The sequence below is a fragment of the Aethina tumida genome, chromosome 6 (assembly GCF_024364675.1).
Source record: "Aethina tumida isolate Nest 87 chromosome 6, icAetTumi1.1, whole genome shotgun sequence".
Taxonomy (NCBI): Eukaryota; Metazoa; Arthropoda; class Insecta; order Coleoptera; family Nitidulidae; genus Aethina; species Aethina tumida.
This window is the reverse complement of record NC_065440.1, coordinates 5,508,811-5,525,903: the sequence shown is the minus strand read 5'-3', so window position 1 is coordinate 5,525,903 and position 17,093 is coordinate 5,508,811. Positions and strand designations below refer to the sequence as shown.

The window sequence follows — 17,093 nt, the reverse complement described above, 5'->3', positions numbered from 1 at the left end:
TCGACTGGCCGTTTTAACCTAATCCAGCGAGCTTGTTTCCTTTAAAATTAACCCCGTTCCGGAGAACATTCATCCAGCGAATTGGATACGCAAAGGAATAACCTCAATTGTTCAAAATTCATTGGAGGGACTCAATCCGGAGGATCGCGTCGGGTTTTCGTTTTCTGGTAGTGAACTTGTTCGCGGTGAAGCCTGGGCACGCTTCAAACCAAGGCATTCAGTGTCCGCTGATGAGGTGCTCGATTTGGTGCAATCAGTATACCAATCTAATTCGGCTGGTGTGAACACTGAAACTTTTCAGATAAAAGTGACGGTTATTAAGATGCCGGTGGGTATGGGGCGTGCCCAGAAAACAAAATATAATAGTTTCGAAGAAGAATGTGCTGCAAGAAGAGGTATTATTGTTATAAAAAATTCTGATAACCTTTGCCTGCCACGGGCACTTGTAGTGTTAATCGCGAAACTGACTAGTGATCCACAATTCGTACAGGTTCGCCGGGACATTAGACAACTACAAGGAATACGAGCTATGGAACTGTGCCAGAGAGCTGGTGTTGATATTCCCGCGGAGGGTGCCGGGATTCAGGAGTTACAAGCATTCCAAAGGGTTTTATCCGAATACAGAATTACAGTGTTCAAGTACGGTGCCGGTGGACGAGAGGTGATTTTTAAAGGACAAAGTGAAGGACCAACCCTTAATTTACTACTCCACAAAGAACATTACAACGCGATTGTATCGTTAACCTCTGCATTTTCCTGCAATTACTACTGTGAAGAATGTAATCTCCCATTCAATACACGCGTCAACCATCGTTGCAGTGGGATTTGTCCGTGCTGTCGTGAATCACCACGGTGCGAGGATGAGGAGAAAATAGAGTGTGTGGATTGTCATCGTCACTTCAGGAGCCGGAAATGTTTGGAAAATCATCTACGGATTAAGAAGACATCCAACGTGTGTGCCGACTTGCGATTGTGTCAAAGGTGTTTTAAAACTGTCGATGGAAAACGTAGGCATGAATGTGGTGAAATTTTTTGTAAGATCTGTAAAAAACACCATCAGATAAATCAACAGTGTTATATTCAGCCAAACACAAAGGAACCCTGCCTTACTGATTTATTATTCATATTTTACGATTTGGAAACACGACAGGACACCATTCAGACCGACGGCAGTGCAGTGCATGAAACCACATTGTGTGTGTTTAAATTGTGTTGTTCCAACTGTTTAGATACGGAAGTGGAATTTTGTGAAAAATGCGGCGTAAGGACCCACGTAATTATCAACAACCCTATTGAAAATTTTATGAACTTTGTGCTGAATCAAAGGAAAATTTTCAAAAGAGTGACTGTGATTGCATATAACGGTCAAGCATTCGACCATCAGTTCATCCTGAACTATATTCTCACCAAAACAGACATCAAGCCAAACTTAATTATGCGGGGGACAAAAATTATTTTGGCTGAGGTGGGAAATGTGCGATTTTTGGACTCGCTAAATTATTTTCCAATGGCTCTAGCAAAGCTACCTAAAGCTTTCGGCCTTGCTGGAAACTTTAAGAAGGGTTATTTTCCACACTTGTTTAATACCCTGGAAAATCAGCAATACGTGGGTCCTTTACCATCTGCTGAATTTTACGGTCCGAATCAAATGAAGCCCGAGGACCGACATACGTTTTTAAACTGGCATCAAGAGCATCAGAATGATGTTTTTAATTTCCAGGAGGAAATCGTCGCATATTGCAAGTCGGACGTGGAAATACTAATGAGAGCCTGTCTTTCATTTAGGTCGATGCTTCTTAACGAGTGTAAGGTTTGTCCATTCACCGAAGCAACAACAATAGCATCAGCGTGTAATAAGGTGTTTGCACGAAACTATCTGGAAGCCGATACAATCGCCGTTATTCCCCGTGGTGGTTACCGATTGGCTGATAATCAATCGATTATCGCTTTACAATGGTTGTTGTGGGAGGAGAACGTACGAGGAATCACCATACACCACGCCGGTACAGGTCGAGAACACCTAGTAGGGGGAGGACTCAAAGTTGACGGCTTTAATGAGGAGCAGCGTCAGGTATTCGAGTTTCACGGTTGTTACTTCCCTGGATGCACCAGCTGTTTCAAATTTCACCGAGACACATCGATTGGAGGAGGTAAAATGGATACCATGCGAAATCGTTACGAGGCCACCACCATTAAAACGACTCGACTTCGCAACCTGGGATTTGAAGTCATCGAAATGTGGGAATGTAACTTCCGCGCATTATTAAAACAGAGTTGTGAAGTGCGTGATTTTGTCGAAAACCATCCCGTGTTGGCAACATCACCATCCTCGTGACGGTTTTTATGGAGGCCGAACCGGAAACACTGTTACATACTACAAATGTAACGAGGGTGAGCGCATCAAATACATCGATGTATGTTCGTTGTACCCTTTTGTGTGCAAGTACGGCCGATTTCCTCTAGGACACCCCACAATTTATGTAGGATCTGCAGCCCGGGACATTGATTTATCCACCGTAGATGGCATGGTGAAATGTAAAATTTTACCACCCGCGCAGTTGTACCACCCCGTTCTCCCTGTCAGGATGAAGGGAAAGTTAATGTTCACCCTTTGCAACAGCTGTGGTGAAAGTTCACAGCAGCGTGAGTGTTGCCATACGGAGGAAGAACGATTGTTCACAGGGACATGGGTAATTGCAGAAGTCTTGAAAGCATTGGAAAAAGGCTACAGGATTGTGGAAGTGTTTGAAGTGTGGACATACGAAACGCGTCAATACAACCATGCGGCGGGTCAGCCGGGTTTATTCACAGAAATGATGAATAAATTCATCAAAATTAAACAGGAAGCCTCCGGCTGGCCCGCGGATTGCATAAACGATGTGGTAAAACAACAACAATATCTGGTGGATTTTGAAGAAGCTGAAAAAGTGAAGCTAACACCGGAACGCATCGAAAATAACCCAGGTCTTCGATCCCTCGCCAAATTAATGTTGAATTCGTTCTGGGGAAAGTTTGGACAACGTGAAAACCAACCACAAACAACGATCGTCAACGATCCTCAGGAATGCTTTGATCTCCTTGCGCATCCGTCGAAGAATGTCAACAGTATAACTCCTGAGAATGAACAAACTGTTGTAATCAACTGGGAGTACGCCGACGAGGCTGTGGAATCTCTGCCTACTGTGAATGTGGTAATTGCAGCTTTTGTTACAGCACAGGCCCGTTTGAAGTTGTACGAATATCTAAAGATGTTGGATACACGTGTTTTATACTACGACACCGATTCCGTTATCTATGTGCCAAGCAACCATTTTCCAGATCCCCTGACTGGAAAATTCATTGGGGATATGACCGATGAGCTGGAGGTATACGGTATCGGTTCCTACATCACGGAATTTGTTTCGGGCGGGCCGAAAAATTACGCATACTCGGTGTGGTCAACGACGAAGCAGTGTATCGAACATGTTTGTAAGGTGAAAGGGATCGCCTTAACATACAGCGCTTCTCAGTTGATTAATTTTGAGAAAATTAAACAAATGGTTCTAGAAAAAACAGATCCCATTCGTTTGACGTCGATGAACTTTGTGCGGACAAAAGATCATCGTGTAGTAACCAAAGAGGAGACAAAGACATACAGAACGAATTCAACAAAGAGACTCTTCTTGGATGACAACAGTTCTCGGCCATTCGGATACAAGGTCCCTAGGAACTAATTAAGTGGAAATTAAAAATTAATATAATAATATAAAAAAAAGGTAACTTTGAATTATTAATATTATATAGATATATATGGTACATACAATTTGTCTATTTTGTTTTTGATATATTCAACGCGTACAACCGGGTGAGAAACGGACTTGTACACTCAGCCTACATCACAGCCACCACAACTTATGAGCCTCAGTCAAATAATCAGTCACAAAAAAGGTGTATCACTACAAAAATTACCATTGAATAATTAATATTGTATATGTATGTTTTCTGTTTACTTTAGAAACACGGTATTTGCACCAATCAACGACTGGGATTCGAAAGCAACAACGAAAGAAAGAACTTTTTCACCTCTTTTTCATGTATCGAAATAACAAAATGTATAATAAATTGTAATATAAATGTACAATAATAAATTGTAATATAAATGTACAATAATAATAATAAATTGTTAACTTATTGATATGTTTTTGTTTTTAATATGTAATAAATCATAATTATAAATTAATTGCATTTTCATTCACTCTTGCGTCTTCCTACGTTTTTGGCCTGAGGTGGCCCACGACTCATACACTCGTGACGTCACTTCTACGCTTTTGGTCTGAGGTGGCCCACGACTCATACACTCGTGACGTCACTTCTACGCTTTTGGTCTGAAGTGGCCCACGAAAGGTGCGCATGTCATACACTCGTGACGTCACTTCTACGCTTTTGGTCTGAAGTGGCCCACGAAAGGTGCGCATATCATACACTCGTGACGTCACACCTACGCTTTTGGTCTGAGGTGGCCCACGACAAGGGTGGCGCTTGCCCACATACCGACAAAGGCTATAAACCATCACAAACAGATGAGTGGCGCGTGCCCACATGCCGACAAAGGCTACAAACCGCCCCAAACAGAGGGGTGGCGCGTGCTCACTTGCCGACAAAGGCCAGCAACCACCCAAACAGATGGGCGGCACGTGCCGACAGGGTCCTGACGTCACTCCTACGCTGTTCGTCTCAAGTGGCCCACTGGCGCCGGAGGGGAGGGGGGAGTCGTGACGTCACACCTACGCTGTCTGTCTCAAGTGCCCCATATTCTACTCTGATTGTAATACTATACTTTTGTTTATCACCATCAAATTCAGATAAAAATCTATAATAGCGTTCAATTTGTTAAATTAAAAGTTCTATAAAAACTTTTTACGTGATGGTCATTTTTCACTTTTAGATTTTTCTTGTATTTGTTCCACCTCTTTAAGAAATTTTTACAATTCTTTCTATTTCTATTACTAATGTTACTGAGTTAATCATCTGAACTTCCGTTTAATTTTTACCCTTCAGTATATAATATTTTAATAATAAAATTATTACCAATTCCAATGATTCGAAAAAATATTACAATTGGAATAAAAAATATTTTCAATGTTTTTGTTGATAAGGTAAAGAAAATTGTTACAAGAAATTTTAATACTTCTCATTTATGAATTTCCCGACCTAAACGATGGTAAAACTTGATCTCTTGGTGATAAAACTATCGCATTTTCAATGTATAAATGAAATGGCATATTATATCGTTATTTGCAAACTCATTTATTTCATTCTATATAAATTTCAATTAACAGTCGTTAAATAATGTCAATTTAAAATTCGCTGTAACTGTGTCGTTCGAACATTTAGAATTTTGGCAAAAAGTGCTAATCGGAAATTCAATATTGAAAAATTCCTGAATCTTCGATTTTAAAGGGCTGGATAACTATTATAACGTCTGTTACTTCTTTATTGCACAAGTTTCAAGATATGAATTACTGAATACTCGATTTCTAAATCAAGACGCCATGGAAAATTTGTTTTATAAAATACGCCTTTATGGTTTTTTAACCCAACAATAGGGATTGTAGTTGATTTCAAGGTGACTCTTATGTATTTATTAAATAAAATTATTCTTATATGCTTAGCAATTTTTACTCATCACTAGTATCCAAATCTCAAGTTTTAGAATTTCTTCTCTTCTGTTGATATTATTCCTATGTTTACGTATCTAATCATTTCTGTATTATTTGATTCTAACCCCATTGAACGTTTTGTTTTATCGATATATATCATTCCACAAGAGGCGGATCTGAATCTTGAGATTTATTATTATTTTACTTTCCATAATTTATAATACGGGAATTTAGTTGAATCTCCGATTAATTGCAATAACAATGCAGATTAAATTTAATTAAATATTTGGCATTTACGAATATTTAAACGACACTAATCATTAATAAATCAGTAGAGTGAATGATTCCAGTCATCAGACTAATAATTAACGCTTAACCTGAAAATATTTCATATTCAAAACAAACAATTCTAATAAATATCTGTTAAAAATCTATAGTTGATTTTAATGACTAGTTAGTTTTACATATGTATGAAGTTTATTAAGTGATATTTATTTATTGGGTCAAAGAGGGGAAAATCTACAAGACGCCTTCTGGTGGAAGTCGAAGGCAGTGTCGGACTAACCGACTAAAAACCCCTCTCCGGGCAACGATCCGAAGATCATGGCCTAAGAGTATAACCATATAGGTTTAGGAAAAAGGAAAAGGAGTTTGGATTTAAATATTGAAAACAACCATGAAATATTACTGTTTTTCTCCAGTCTAGTGCATTCTACATATTTTAGCATTTATATACAGTTGATATTAAAAAACATTGTCATTAAAAATCTGATTCTTTCCTGAGAGGTTTACTACAATAAACAACTGTTATCGATTACTAAGGAAGAAACATTTAGAGGAAGATTTAGGTCTAATCTCAAGAAATAATATATAACAGTCAGTATTATTTAGTAAAATTGTTTTGATGCCAGTAAAAAGTGGTAGGATTTTAATCGTATACTAACTATTCATCAATAACCAGATATTGTAATCTTTTAAGGAATTAAAATGAATTACAATAGTTTGATAACAAAAACAAATGTATTCTGGAAATACATTTATGCCTTTTATTTACACAACTTTCTTTGCAGTAACATCTTACATATTTTATCTTTAATATTACCTCATACCAAACTTTATTATAAATTTGAAGCATTTTAGTATCTTAGTTGATTCGGTTATAAATTTTCTAAGTATAGATTATTTTGTTAATGTTTTTCATACACACTATCCTACATAGTGCTTAAAGTATTTAGATAATTTCTATTTCTTAATTATTTCAACCATATTAACATATGGGTATGAAATAGCTTTTTTTAATAACTGACGGCTTAACGGAACCTTTATTAGGACAATATCAATGCAATGTTATTCATTATTAGTAAACAAGACTATTTTAAAAATAAAATTAATTATTTTCAAATATTTCCTTTTACTTGTTTTGTACAGTAAAAATTTTATCCTACCATGGTTGTAATAGTAAGAGTACTATTATATAATTGATGATTACTGTTCTCTACATTTAACCAACTACTTATAATAATCAATCAATATTTATTATTTCTACTTTCAATAATTACTTCTCAACAGTAATAATAAGTTTATAAATAAATAGGAAGTAATTTATCTAACTAAAATATTACATTAAACAACAAATTTCGTTAAGGCACCTCCAAAGTAAAGTGTTTATTTACTTTACTTATTATTTAGTAACAGATGAAGTCTAATTACATATTTTATGTTATTATTTAAATAAATTAAGGTTTACACATCATTACTATACTATAATACTTCAGATTTTTTCTAAAAATTGAATAGTTTTAACGATTCATAAGTATAATTTTAATTAATATCCATATTTTTGTCACATTCACTTTGTGTTACATTTATTTCCCCATTTCACAATTTAATTAAGTCTTCGATGCCTGTTGTCAAAATATTACTAATATTGTTGCTAAAAAATAAAATATGTTTAATACATTAGAAGAATAATTTTTTGTTGTCACATTTTCTGATACTAATATAATACTGCTGAGATGATAATATGCATGTTGAGACTGTTTGATTATTGTCTATAGTTTGATCAGTTTTGTGCATATTATTTTGAATACCTCTTAAAATTAGAATATATAATTCACAAATCTAGCTGTGCCAAATATTTCACACATTTTTATTATATGTTCATTTATACCTAAAAATTATAAAACTTGTTAATATTTATGCACCACTTTAAAGTTTGATTTCACTGATGTTGAAAAGAAAACGAATCATTATTTATAATATTCGGTAGGCAACATTTAAAATATTAAAGATGAACATTAAACAAAATGTAATCAAACTTTGTATTGTATTATTTAATAGAATTTTGGAATATTACATTTCCCCAATTGGTACCCAAATATTAACTTATAATAGGTAATAATTACATATACTTTATTGTGGATAAAACAACAAATATGTGCAACCAAAAATATACAATGTACTGCGAAGAATTCACGAAGATAATTTAACAATGACTCCAGCAATATTTTTTATTGAAAGAATAAAAATTATTGCTGAATAATTGATATTTGCAACCAAAATTCAGTAACGATTAAAAATATTATTTCTGCAACGTGATATTAAAAGTAGTAAGCATAAGTATTCAGATCAATGAACTATTTTAATTAAAAAGAAAAAACAGCAGGTGACTATGTTTTACAAATCGACACGTGTATTCTTTTTTGTTGATTTACATTTTTATTTATTTATTTTAATATAGTATCTGTTTATCAAAATTAATTTCATTTACATAGTAAACATGTAAAGTTTTACTTTTATTTCTAATTTTTTTACTTCATGTATCTCTTTTACTTAACCTTTAATTTGTAATTAAAAATAAACTAATGACACTTTACTAGGAATTAATCATAAACAAGCTATCATTACTAAAACAAAAATGGATATCATGCTGAACAAAAAAATAAACAAACAAGTAAACTTGTAAATTATGTAAAATTATTGATTTTATTTCCATTACAAATATACTAATGTAAAAATATTGAAAATATTTTCGCTCAAATTTTCAGTAATGAACAAAAGTATGCAATAATTTTAAGAAATTGATTATTTTGTTAAGAGCGGCGTCTCCCTGTGTTAAGTTCCCTATACAAACGCCGTCGATGACTTGAAACAAAACTCAAAGACGACGCAAGCAATCTATTTCATGACACACAAAAAATAAAGAATATTTTGGTAATTGAAATATGTGAAACAAATTATTTTAAAAATAAATATTTTATTAAATTGACATTTTTTTGTTCTTATTTCCTGCGCTTCTCTGATGTAGGGTGGATCTAAACATTTTAAATTTCGCCTTCTTCTATTTAATAGTATCTCTCGTTCTAGACCATTAAAATAGAATCTTTCTAATTTCGGAAGGATTTTGTTGATCCAAAAATCTTCGTCTTTATGAATTACTTCAACGTGAAGTTTATTTTTTGGACCTGAATATACAATAAAATAGCACAGATTAGTTCCAACAATATTTAATTGATCTTGTATCTGAAAATAATATTCTATAAGTTCTATATTATAATCGTCTCATAAGAACACTCGACTTCCATAATTTCGTCTTCAGAAATAATTCCTGAAAATATAATTAATTATAAAAATACACATATAATTTATAAATATCCATGAAGAACATCTACAAATAAAGCGGCGGGCTTTATAATTTTATTGTATCCTTCTTCAATTTTTTTTTATTGCTACCGATTCATTAATTTTTCCGTACTTCGTAGCTTCTGTAGAAAAATTATTTCTTCTTAGATATTTTTAACTATATTGTCACAAGATTCTTTTAATTTTAGCATCTCCAAAATTAGAATCAGTAAGCTAGCGGTGCATTTATTAAAAATAATTTGGGTTGTTAAATTACTAATTGGTTTTTCATTTATTTAAATTGTTCTTTTTTAGGAATCTTGACTTGATCTAAAATCTCATTTAAAATGGATTATGAACATTGGGTAGATTTTTTATACTTCTCATTTCGTTCTAAAAGATTATCCACAATATATGATCCCAGTTTCTTCAGTTTCCTGTTTCTTAGTTCAAGTAAATGTAAACTTTTGATTTTTTTCTTAGACCAAAAAGCAAATCTACACGTGTTTGGAATTTTCTAAAATTAATATTGCTTTTATTTTATTATTTTATACTATAATATACTATACTATACTAAACTATTATATAGTATAATATTATAATGTTACATACTTCTTTGATTTTTAATTTCATATTAAAATTATGTATCACTTGATTTTCCAATTATAAAGTCTAAGTTAATTTAACTACATAATACAAAATAGCTCAAAGACAAGTTATGTAACAACAGGAAAAATAATAGAAATAATTTAAATATATTAATATTTTAGGTGAACCAATAATATGAACAAAAAAAACTATATATGTATATGTATTTAATAAAAAAAGTAAAAAAGCCAAACTATCACATTTATTTTAAATACACTAAAGTCGATTTGAAATGAACATAGTACATTCTTCAAATAAATCAATCTTTATTCATAATTTCACGGGAAGAAAAACCAACAATAAACAATGAACACGGAATACAAATCCATCCAGACGCTTCCAAGGAAAACCAAGGACACAAAATATGAAATAATATCAAAATTGTGACATATATAAGTAAAAATTAATTAGTTAATTGATGACATGAATTAACAAATATACATAACACATACGAAACAATAATGCAGCAATATAAAAACAAAAATTGAATAAAAAAACTTACCTTTAAGAGTTTATAACAAATTACACTTTATCTGACAACTAAAATAAGACTAATTTCATTCACCAAAACCGAACTAAAATTTCTAACTACCCGAATAGAAAAATTCCATCTGTTTTGCTGATGTTATCCCATTTCACTTAAATTTCGACACATAAAATTACACACAGGTTACATGCACTGATTTGTATAACTCATCACTCTGAGAGTGCGAAAGTAAGAGTATGAAGTAAATACAAATTAAGACCTAGAGTCACTATTAACTTTGAAATCAATTTTTTTTAATTAATAATAGATTTTAAATCGGCTTCCGTATTTATATATCGCATTTATTATATTTGTTTATAAGATAAAATGTGATTGGTTTACAACTAATTATATGACAAAACTTATTAGCACTAACAGAAAATTAATAACTGTATACATTATTATATTTTTAATATATATATTATTGTATTATATATTAATTTTATATAATTTTTATTAATAAAAATATATTCAAGAATTTTATTGCTTAGAATATTGTTTTTGTAAAATATATTCTTAATTTTGAACTTTTAATGACGAATGTACTCTCGAACGACATGAACATTATCCTTAATTGCCAATATATTATATCATAATTGAGTAAAATTTCTTTTAAAATAAATATATTAGAAGTAGGATAACAATTAGATGCTATTATACGAATTCAAAATATATTCAATAATATTCGATTCAAAATGCATAATGTAAACATTATGTAATAACTGTAATATTTTTAATTTGTCAAAAATTAATCATGTGAGACTGTTGCAATAATACGTCTGAAAAACATTTATTTACTATTGTCGAATTTGAATACTTGTACAGTTTTTAATAAATACTCTCTCTTCAACTCCCACACATTCGCTTGAAACAAACGTAGCCTTCAAGGCATAACCAAAGATCTGTCGCTGACTGTACATATATGAATTATAAACAGATGAACACATTTATAAATGAAAAAATAAATGCATACAAACCTTAAATAATTTAACTTACCGACTAATTGCGTAGAATTCGGTTCATCGAACGATCCACCAACAACCATGGAACAATCTAAACTGAGCAATCGCTGTTTTGGGGGGTTTTAAAGAAGATTGCTCCGTTGTCAATATTAAGGTTTCTACGCATATAGAAATGGACTTTCCGCGGAACGAACCAACCACTGTCTCCTTTGCGGCACGCGTCAAAGGGTCCAATTATGTGTTGCCTGTTTTTTTGCTTTGAAATTTATTGAATAACTACGATCTTAAGAGCGGCGTTTACTAGAAAAGGAATCGTACTTTCAACCAGAAAAGGATGCAAAACAAAACATAGCCTGTAATGTGCTGCCGCCCAAAATCAAATCCATCCTCAATACTAAAATGTTCGTGTGGAAAATTTTTTACATGGAACAGGATCGCACTACAGATTTCATATTTATTACGAATGGTTGGAAATAGATTAATGAAATTTATAATGTAACATATTTTTATGGTAAAGTTGCAGAATCCGTTACTCTAAGGAATATTTTAGTGCATGCGTCAACTTGATTTGAAATCGTCTATTTCGGAGATTTTAGACAGCATAGTTGCCAGATTTCATTTTTAACGAAATATCTAGAGAAATGATTTTTAGAAAAATATATATGTAATTTATTATGTTTTTTATGTATGACTTATATTATTTATGTGGTTGAATTCGAAAAGAGATAAAATTCAAATCACTTTATTAATTAGTATATTCATTTTTTATTTACTCTATATTTCTTTGGTAGTTTAACTATCTAATTAAAAGTTCTTTATTAAATAATTAGGTAAATTTTCAAAGGTAAATTAGGTAAATTTACAACATTAATATAAAATTAACAAAAAAGATATATTTATATATTTTATAATAAAAAACAAAATCAATTAAAACAAAAAAATCTATTCCACTGGATATTGCTCCCTGATACAATTTAAAATGCTCATAAACATATTATGATTTTTAAATTTATTTCTCCATATGAATTCGTGGAGGTACGATGGAAACAGATCTTCCGAGGAACAGTCATGGTCTATGTAACTCGAAAAAAATTGTTCAATGCAAATATAGTATAAATTTATTAATAAATTGGAATAAATTAAAAAATAATAAAAATTAAAAACATTTTTAATTAAATACAATACAATTATCTATATAGTAAAATATATTAATTAATTAACGACCCGTATCAATAAATTAAGATTGTACAAAAAAAACAATAAATGCAGCACACAAATAATCTATAAAGTAAGATAACTTAAAATATGACTGCTAACAAATTAAAAATAATTTTACTAAAGTAATAAAAGTATAATATTTTAAAAATGAGAAAGATCTATAAAGTATAATATATTAAATGAGCATACAAATAAATTAAGAAAGTAATTAGCAGAAGAATAGGAATAATATATTGTTTTTAAAAACGCCATAAGAATATAATCTGTAAAGTATAATATTTTAATAATGAGCAATAATCATCAAATTAGAAGAAATAATATACTTACCAAAAAAATAAAAAGTATAATACATACACAACAACACAACAATAATTCAACCATAAAAAATGATTCGAATATTTTGACCGTTGCAAACCGACAACACTGCACTTCAAAATGTTCAAGAAGCGCGAAATCAGCGCCTCACGACGCATGCGCTAGATAATGTTCCTTAGAGTGACGGATTCTGCAACTTTACCATTTTTATTAATTAAAATTATATAAAATTAATACATAATACAGTAAATATATATTAAAAATATAATAATGTACACAGTTATTAACATTTTATTAGTATTAATGAGTTTTGTGATTTTTTGTCGTATAGTTGTAAACAAATCACATTTTATCATATAAACAAATATAACAAATACGATATACAAATACGGATGTCGATTTGCAATCTATTATTAATTTAAAAAAAATTGATATCAAAGTTAATCTTGAATCGATTCTTATTGTTTTGATTGTGTAGCACAGTGCTTCAAACATGTAAGTTACGTACTAAATTTCTCATCTCATTCAACTCGTCACTTATTTGAACCGAGTATTTAACGTTAAAACTCAAAGTAATATATTATTCAATGTTATTATGCTTTTCCCATAAGAAATTAGAAGAAAATTAAAGAATTATTTTTAGTCAAAAGATCACACCTTAATAAATCTGTTTTTTTTAACACAGTGTGTTGCTAAATAATATGTATGTAGTAAAAATATTTCTTGTGTTGATTTCAAAATTAGAAAGGCTTGACATTATTATTTATTATCATAAAAAGGAAACTTTTATAAAATTTATGTGCCAAAAAAACTACTTATTCAAAAGAAAAAGATAATTGTCACCGTCTCTTAAGTTACAACGTCACCCATTAAAATTCTCCTAGACAGTTCTAGTAGGTGAGTCGCTGTAGATTCCCTTTGCGATTTTCCTTCCAACTTCTTCTTTGTTTACCGATAACCTCTTTACCTTCCTCCATGCTATTTAGTTAGAACTACAAAAATGATAAAAACAATAAATAAATGAATTCACCTTTCATTCAATTATATAATTCTTACAAAGTACATGATACATTGCGAACGGCGTTGCGGCCCGAGGTCTCGACATTGAAGGTATCCAGCACGTGATAAATAACGACTTGCCGAGGAGCATTGATAAATATATGCACCACATCGATAAAACGAGCCGCGTATTGAATTGCGGCGAAGCCACCAGTTTCTACGATCCAGAATCGATTCAGATCTAGCCGGGCCACTGACAAAGATTCTAGAACAGCCCGGGATTACCGTTCCGGAGTTCGTGAGCAGGGTCGAATATAGCGGCGGATCGTCGGATGCTTATGCAGCAGTGATGTCTGAGGCAACTTCTTATCCTATAGATGTTCAAGCTGCATATTCCGATGAATGATAATGCTTGGAATCTCCTCAGGGTGGATCCACCTTGCCGTGGTCCTAGGGCACAATACCGCTCCACAAGCCAGTGGTAGTGGGAAGCAAACGGGTCCAACCCAACAAGACGAATCCTTCCCCAGGAAGATCTCGCATCTTCTTCAGATTGGTCTTGCTCCTCCCGAACCAGTTAATAGTGGGCTAGCATCTACGTCAGCTTTAGTCTTCTGGTTCAGCTAACCCGCATACGTTTACGCATGTTTTTCATCTGGGTTGAGATCTTTTTTGATCGGTACCCGGACGGGGGTTTTCTGTCTTCTGATTTCCCCTCTCGATAAAAAAAAAAATACTTGGAGTCAGCCTCAAGGTGGATCCACGTTACCATGGTCCTGGGGCTCAGCACCGCTCCACAATCCAATGGTAGTGGGAACCTAACGGATCCAATCCAGCAAGACCAATCCTTCCCCACGAAGATCTCGTATCTCCCTCAGATTGGTCTAGCTCTTCCCGAACTCAGTAGACAGGGGGCTGGCATCTACGGCAGCCTTACGTCTTCTGGTTCAGCCCACTGCGTATGCTTTGCATATGCGTTTCGCATTGGGGTGTGACCTTCCGGATCGGTACCCTTAGAAGGGTTTTCTGTCTTCTGACTTTTCCCTCTCGGCAAAAAAAAAACAAGAAGAGGCAATCAGACGCCATGAACGTTAGACATATATAACCACAAGGATTGAAAATAAATATTAGTACCGTGTATATAAACTGTAAATATTGTAAATATTGTTCAGTTTCATTTAGTGTAAGTTTTATTTTCACACTGTCCGAACCCCGGAAAACTGTTACAATACAATAAAAAGTGTTCGTTTAATATTTAAATTAAACACAATATATGTTTTTTATCAAAATATCTTTTGAATATTCGTCAAAATCAGTCCAGCCATTTCAGAGATTAGCCGGAACAAACAGGCAGACAGAAATAATTGAATACTATTTTCCACATTTTAAATATAAAATAAATGTGTTCTATTGTCCAAACAAAATGGGTAATATGATATATGCAATAATGTTCTTACAAATATATTGATTTATTAATTTTTACTTATTCTATAACTGTATAATTATTTCTAATAGTTAAATTAAATAAATTATGTATTTAAAATATGCACATGCATGTACTACATTTGTTTTAAATAAGTTAGAATTTAATGAACAATTTGTACAGTGATACAATATTAACAAGACGTTTAGTTAATTAATCCAATTGTGTGTGAAATGAAAATCATAGTATAATATTTCTCTCAGAACTATTTTATTATATAAGATCATTTTAATAATCATATAATTTATTATTACAATTAATTTAACCATAAATATTTATTGTTAATTATATTATCATTGTTTATCTTATAATTTTAGTTATATTATTAATTTCATATAATTATATTGAAACAAAAATGTTTCATATAACCGTTTTTTACTACATGCATATGAATATAAATACGGTACATACACCAAAATAACATTTTTTACAATTTTTGTCTCTATGTCTGTCTGTCTGTTTGTTCCGACTAATGTCTGAAATGGCTCGACCGATTTTGACGGGACTTTTATTGGCAGGTAACTGATGTAATAAAGAGTAACTTAGGCTACTTTTATTTTAGTACTGTCCAGTACTACGCAAAGCTCATGCGCATAATTAAAATATTTTGTTACATTTTTATTGCTTTCCTTTTTTATCTTTAAGTAATAATTATAAATAATTATAAATTAAGTACATTTGTGTTCAATATTCAGGTCTTGAAATTGATAAATTATTTATAGGTTTTTTTATTTAGTTAGTAACGTAGATAGTTATTTTTTTCTAATATTTATTGTTAAGGGCTCAAGAATCTTTGGAATCTCGAGATCACCGTCTAGAAAACGATCGTATCCAACACGCTATCGGACGAAGTCGCGAGTACAGCTAGTAATATATAATATTATATATTAATTTTATATAATTTTAATTAACAAATATATATTTAGAGTTACATCACAAATTTCATAATCCATTTACAACTAGTAAATTCGCTGTAAATATGAAATCTGTAGTGCAGTCATGTTCCATGCAAAACATTTTGGACACGAACATTTTAGAACTCGTATTTATTATATTTGTTTATATGATAATGTGTTATTGGTTCGGAACTGTAACTGTAACTATACGACAAAAAATCATAAAACTTTTTAGTACTAAAAAAAGTTAATAACTTTGTAGATTATTAAATTTTTAATATACATTATTGTATCATATACTATTTTATATAATTTTAATTAATAAAAATATATTAAGAATTCATTACTATTATAAATTTCATAATCTATTTCCTATCAGTAAATTTGCTATAAATATGAGATATCTAGTGCGGACCTGTTTCATGCAAAAAATTTTGCACACGAACATTTTAGAACTGAATGTTTATTTAATTTTATGGCGGCAGCACATTACGGGCTATGTTTTGTTTTGTATTCTTTTCTGATCAAAAGTATGATTCCTTTTCTAGTAAACGCCGCTCGTATGATCGTAGTTATTTAAGAAATTCCAAACCCTATGATCCAATAATTGGTTTCCTTTGCCGCGTGCCGGAAAGGCGACAGCGATTGATTCGTTTTGCGGCAAGTCCGTTTCTATATGCGCAGAAGTTTTAATATTGACGACAGAGCAATCTTCTTTAAAACCCGCCACTATTGCTATTGCTCAGTTTAGTTTGTTCCAAAGTTGTTGATGCATCGTTCGATGAA

General features: G+C 31.7%; 1 protein-coding gene across 1 annotated transcript; it reads left to right on the top strand.

The window, feature by feature from the left end:
* The first annotated feature begins 2,525 nt into the window (after positions 1-2,525).
* LOC126265967 (uncharacterized) lies at positions 2,526-3,713 on the top strand. Its single transcript, XM_049969081.1, has one exon. It carries the CDS (start codon positions 2,526-2,528, stop codon positions 3,711-3,713), a length of 1,188 nt encoding a protein of 395 aa, XP_049825038.1.
* Positions 3,714-17,093: the final 13,380 nt, after the last annotated feature.

Bases quoted from the DNA above. Each gene is read 5' to 3' on its own strand.
- LOC126265967 (XM_049969081.1), top strand. From the start codon at position 2,526: ATGGTGAAATGTAAAATTTTACCACCCGCGCAGTTGTACCACCCCGTT.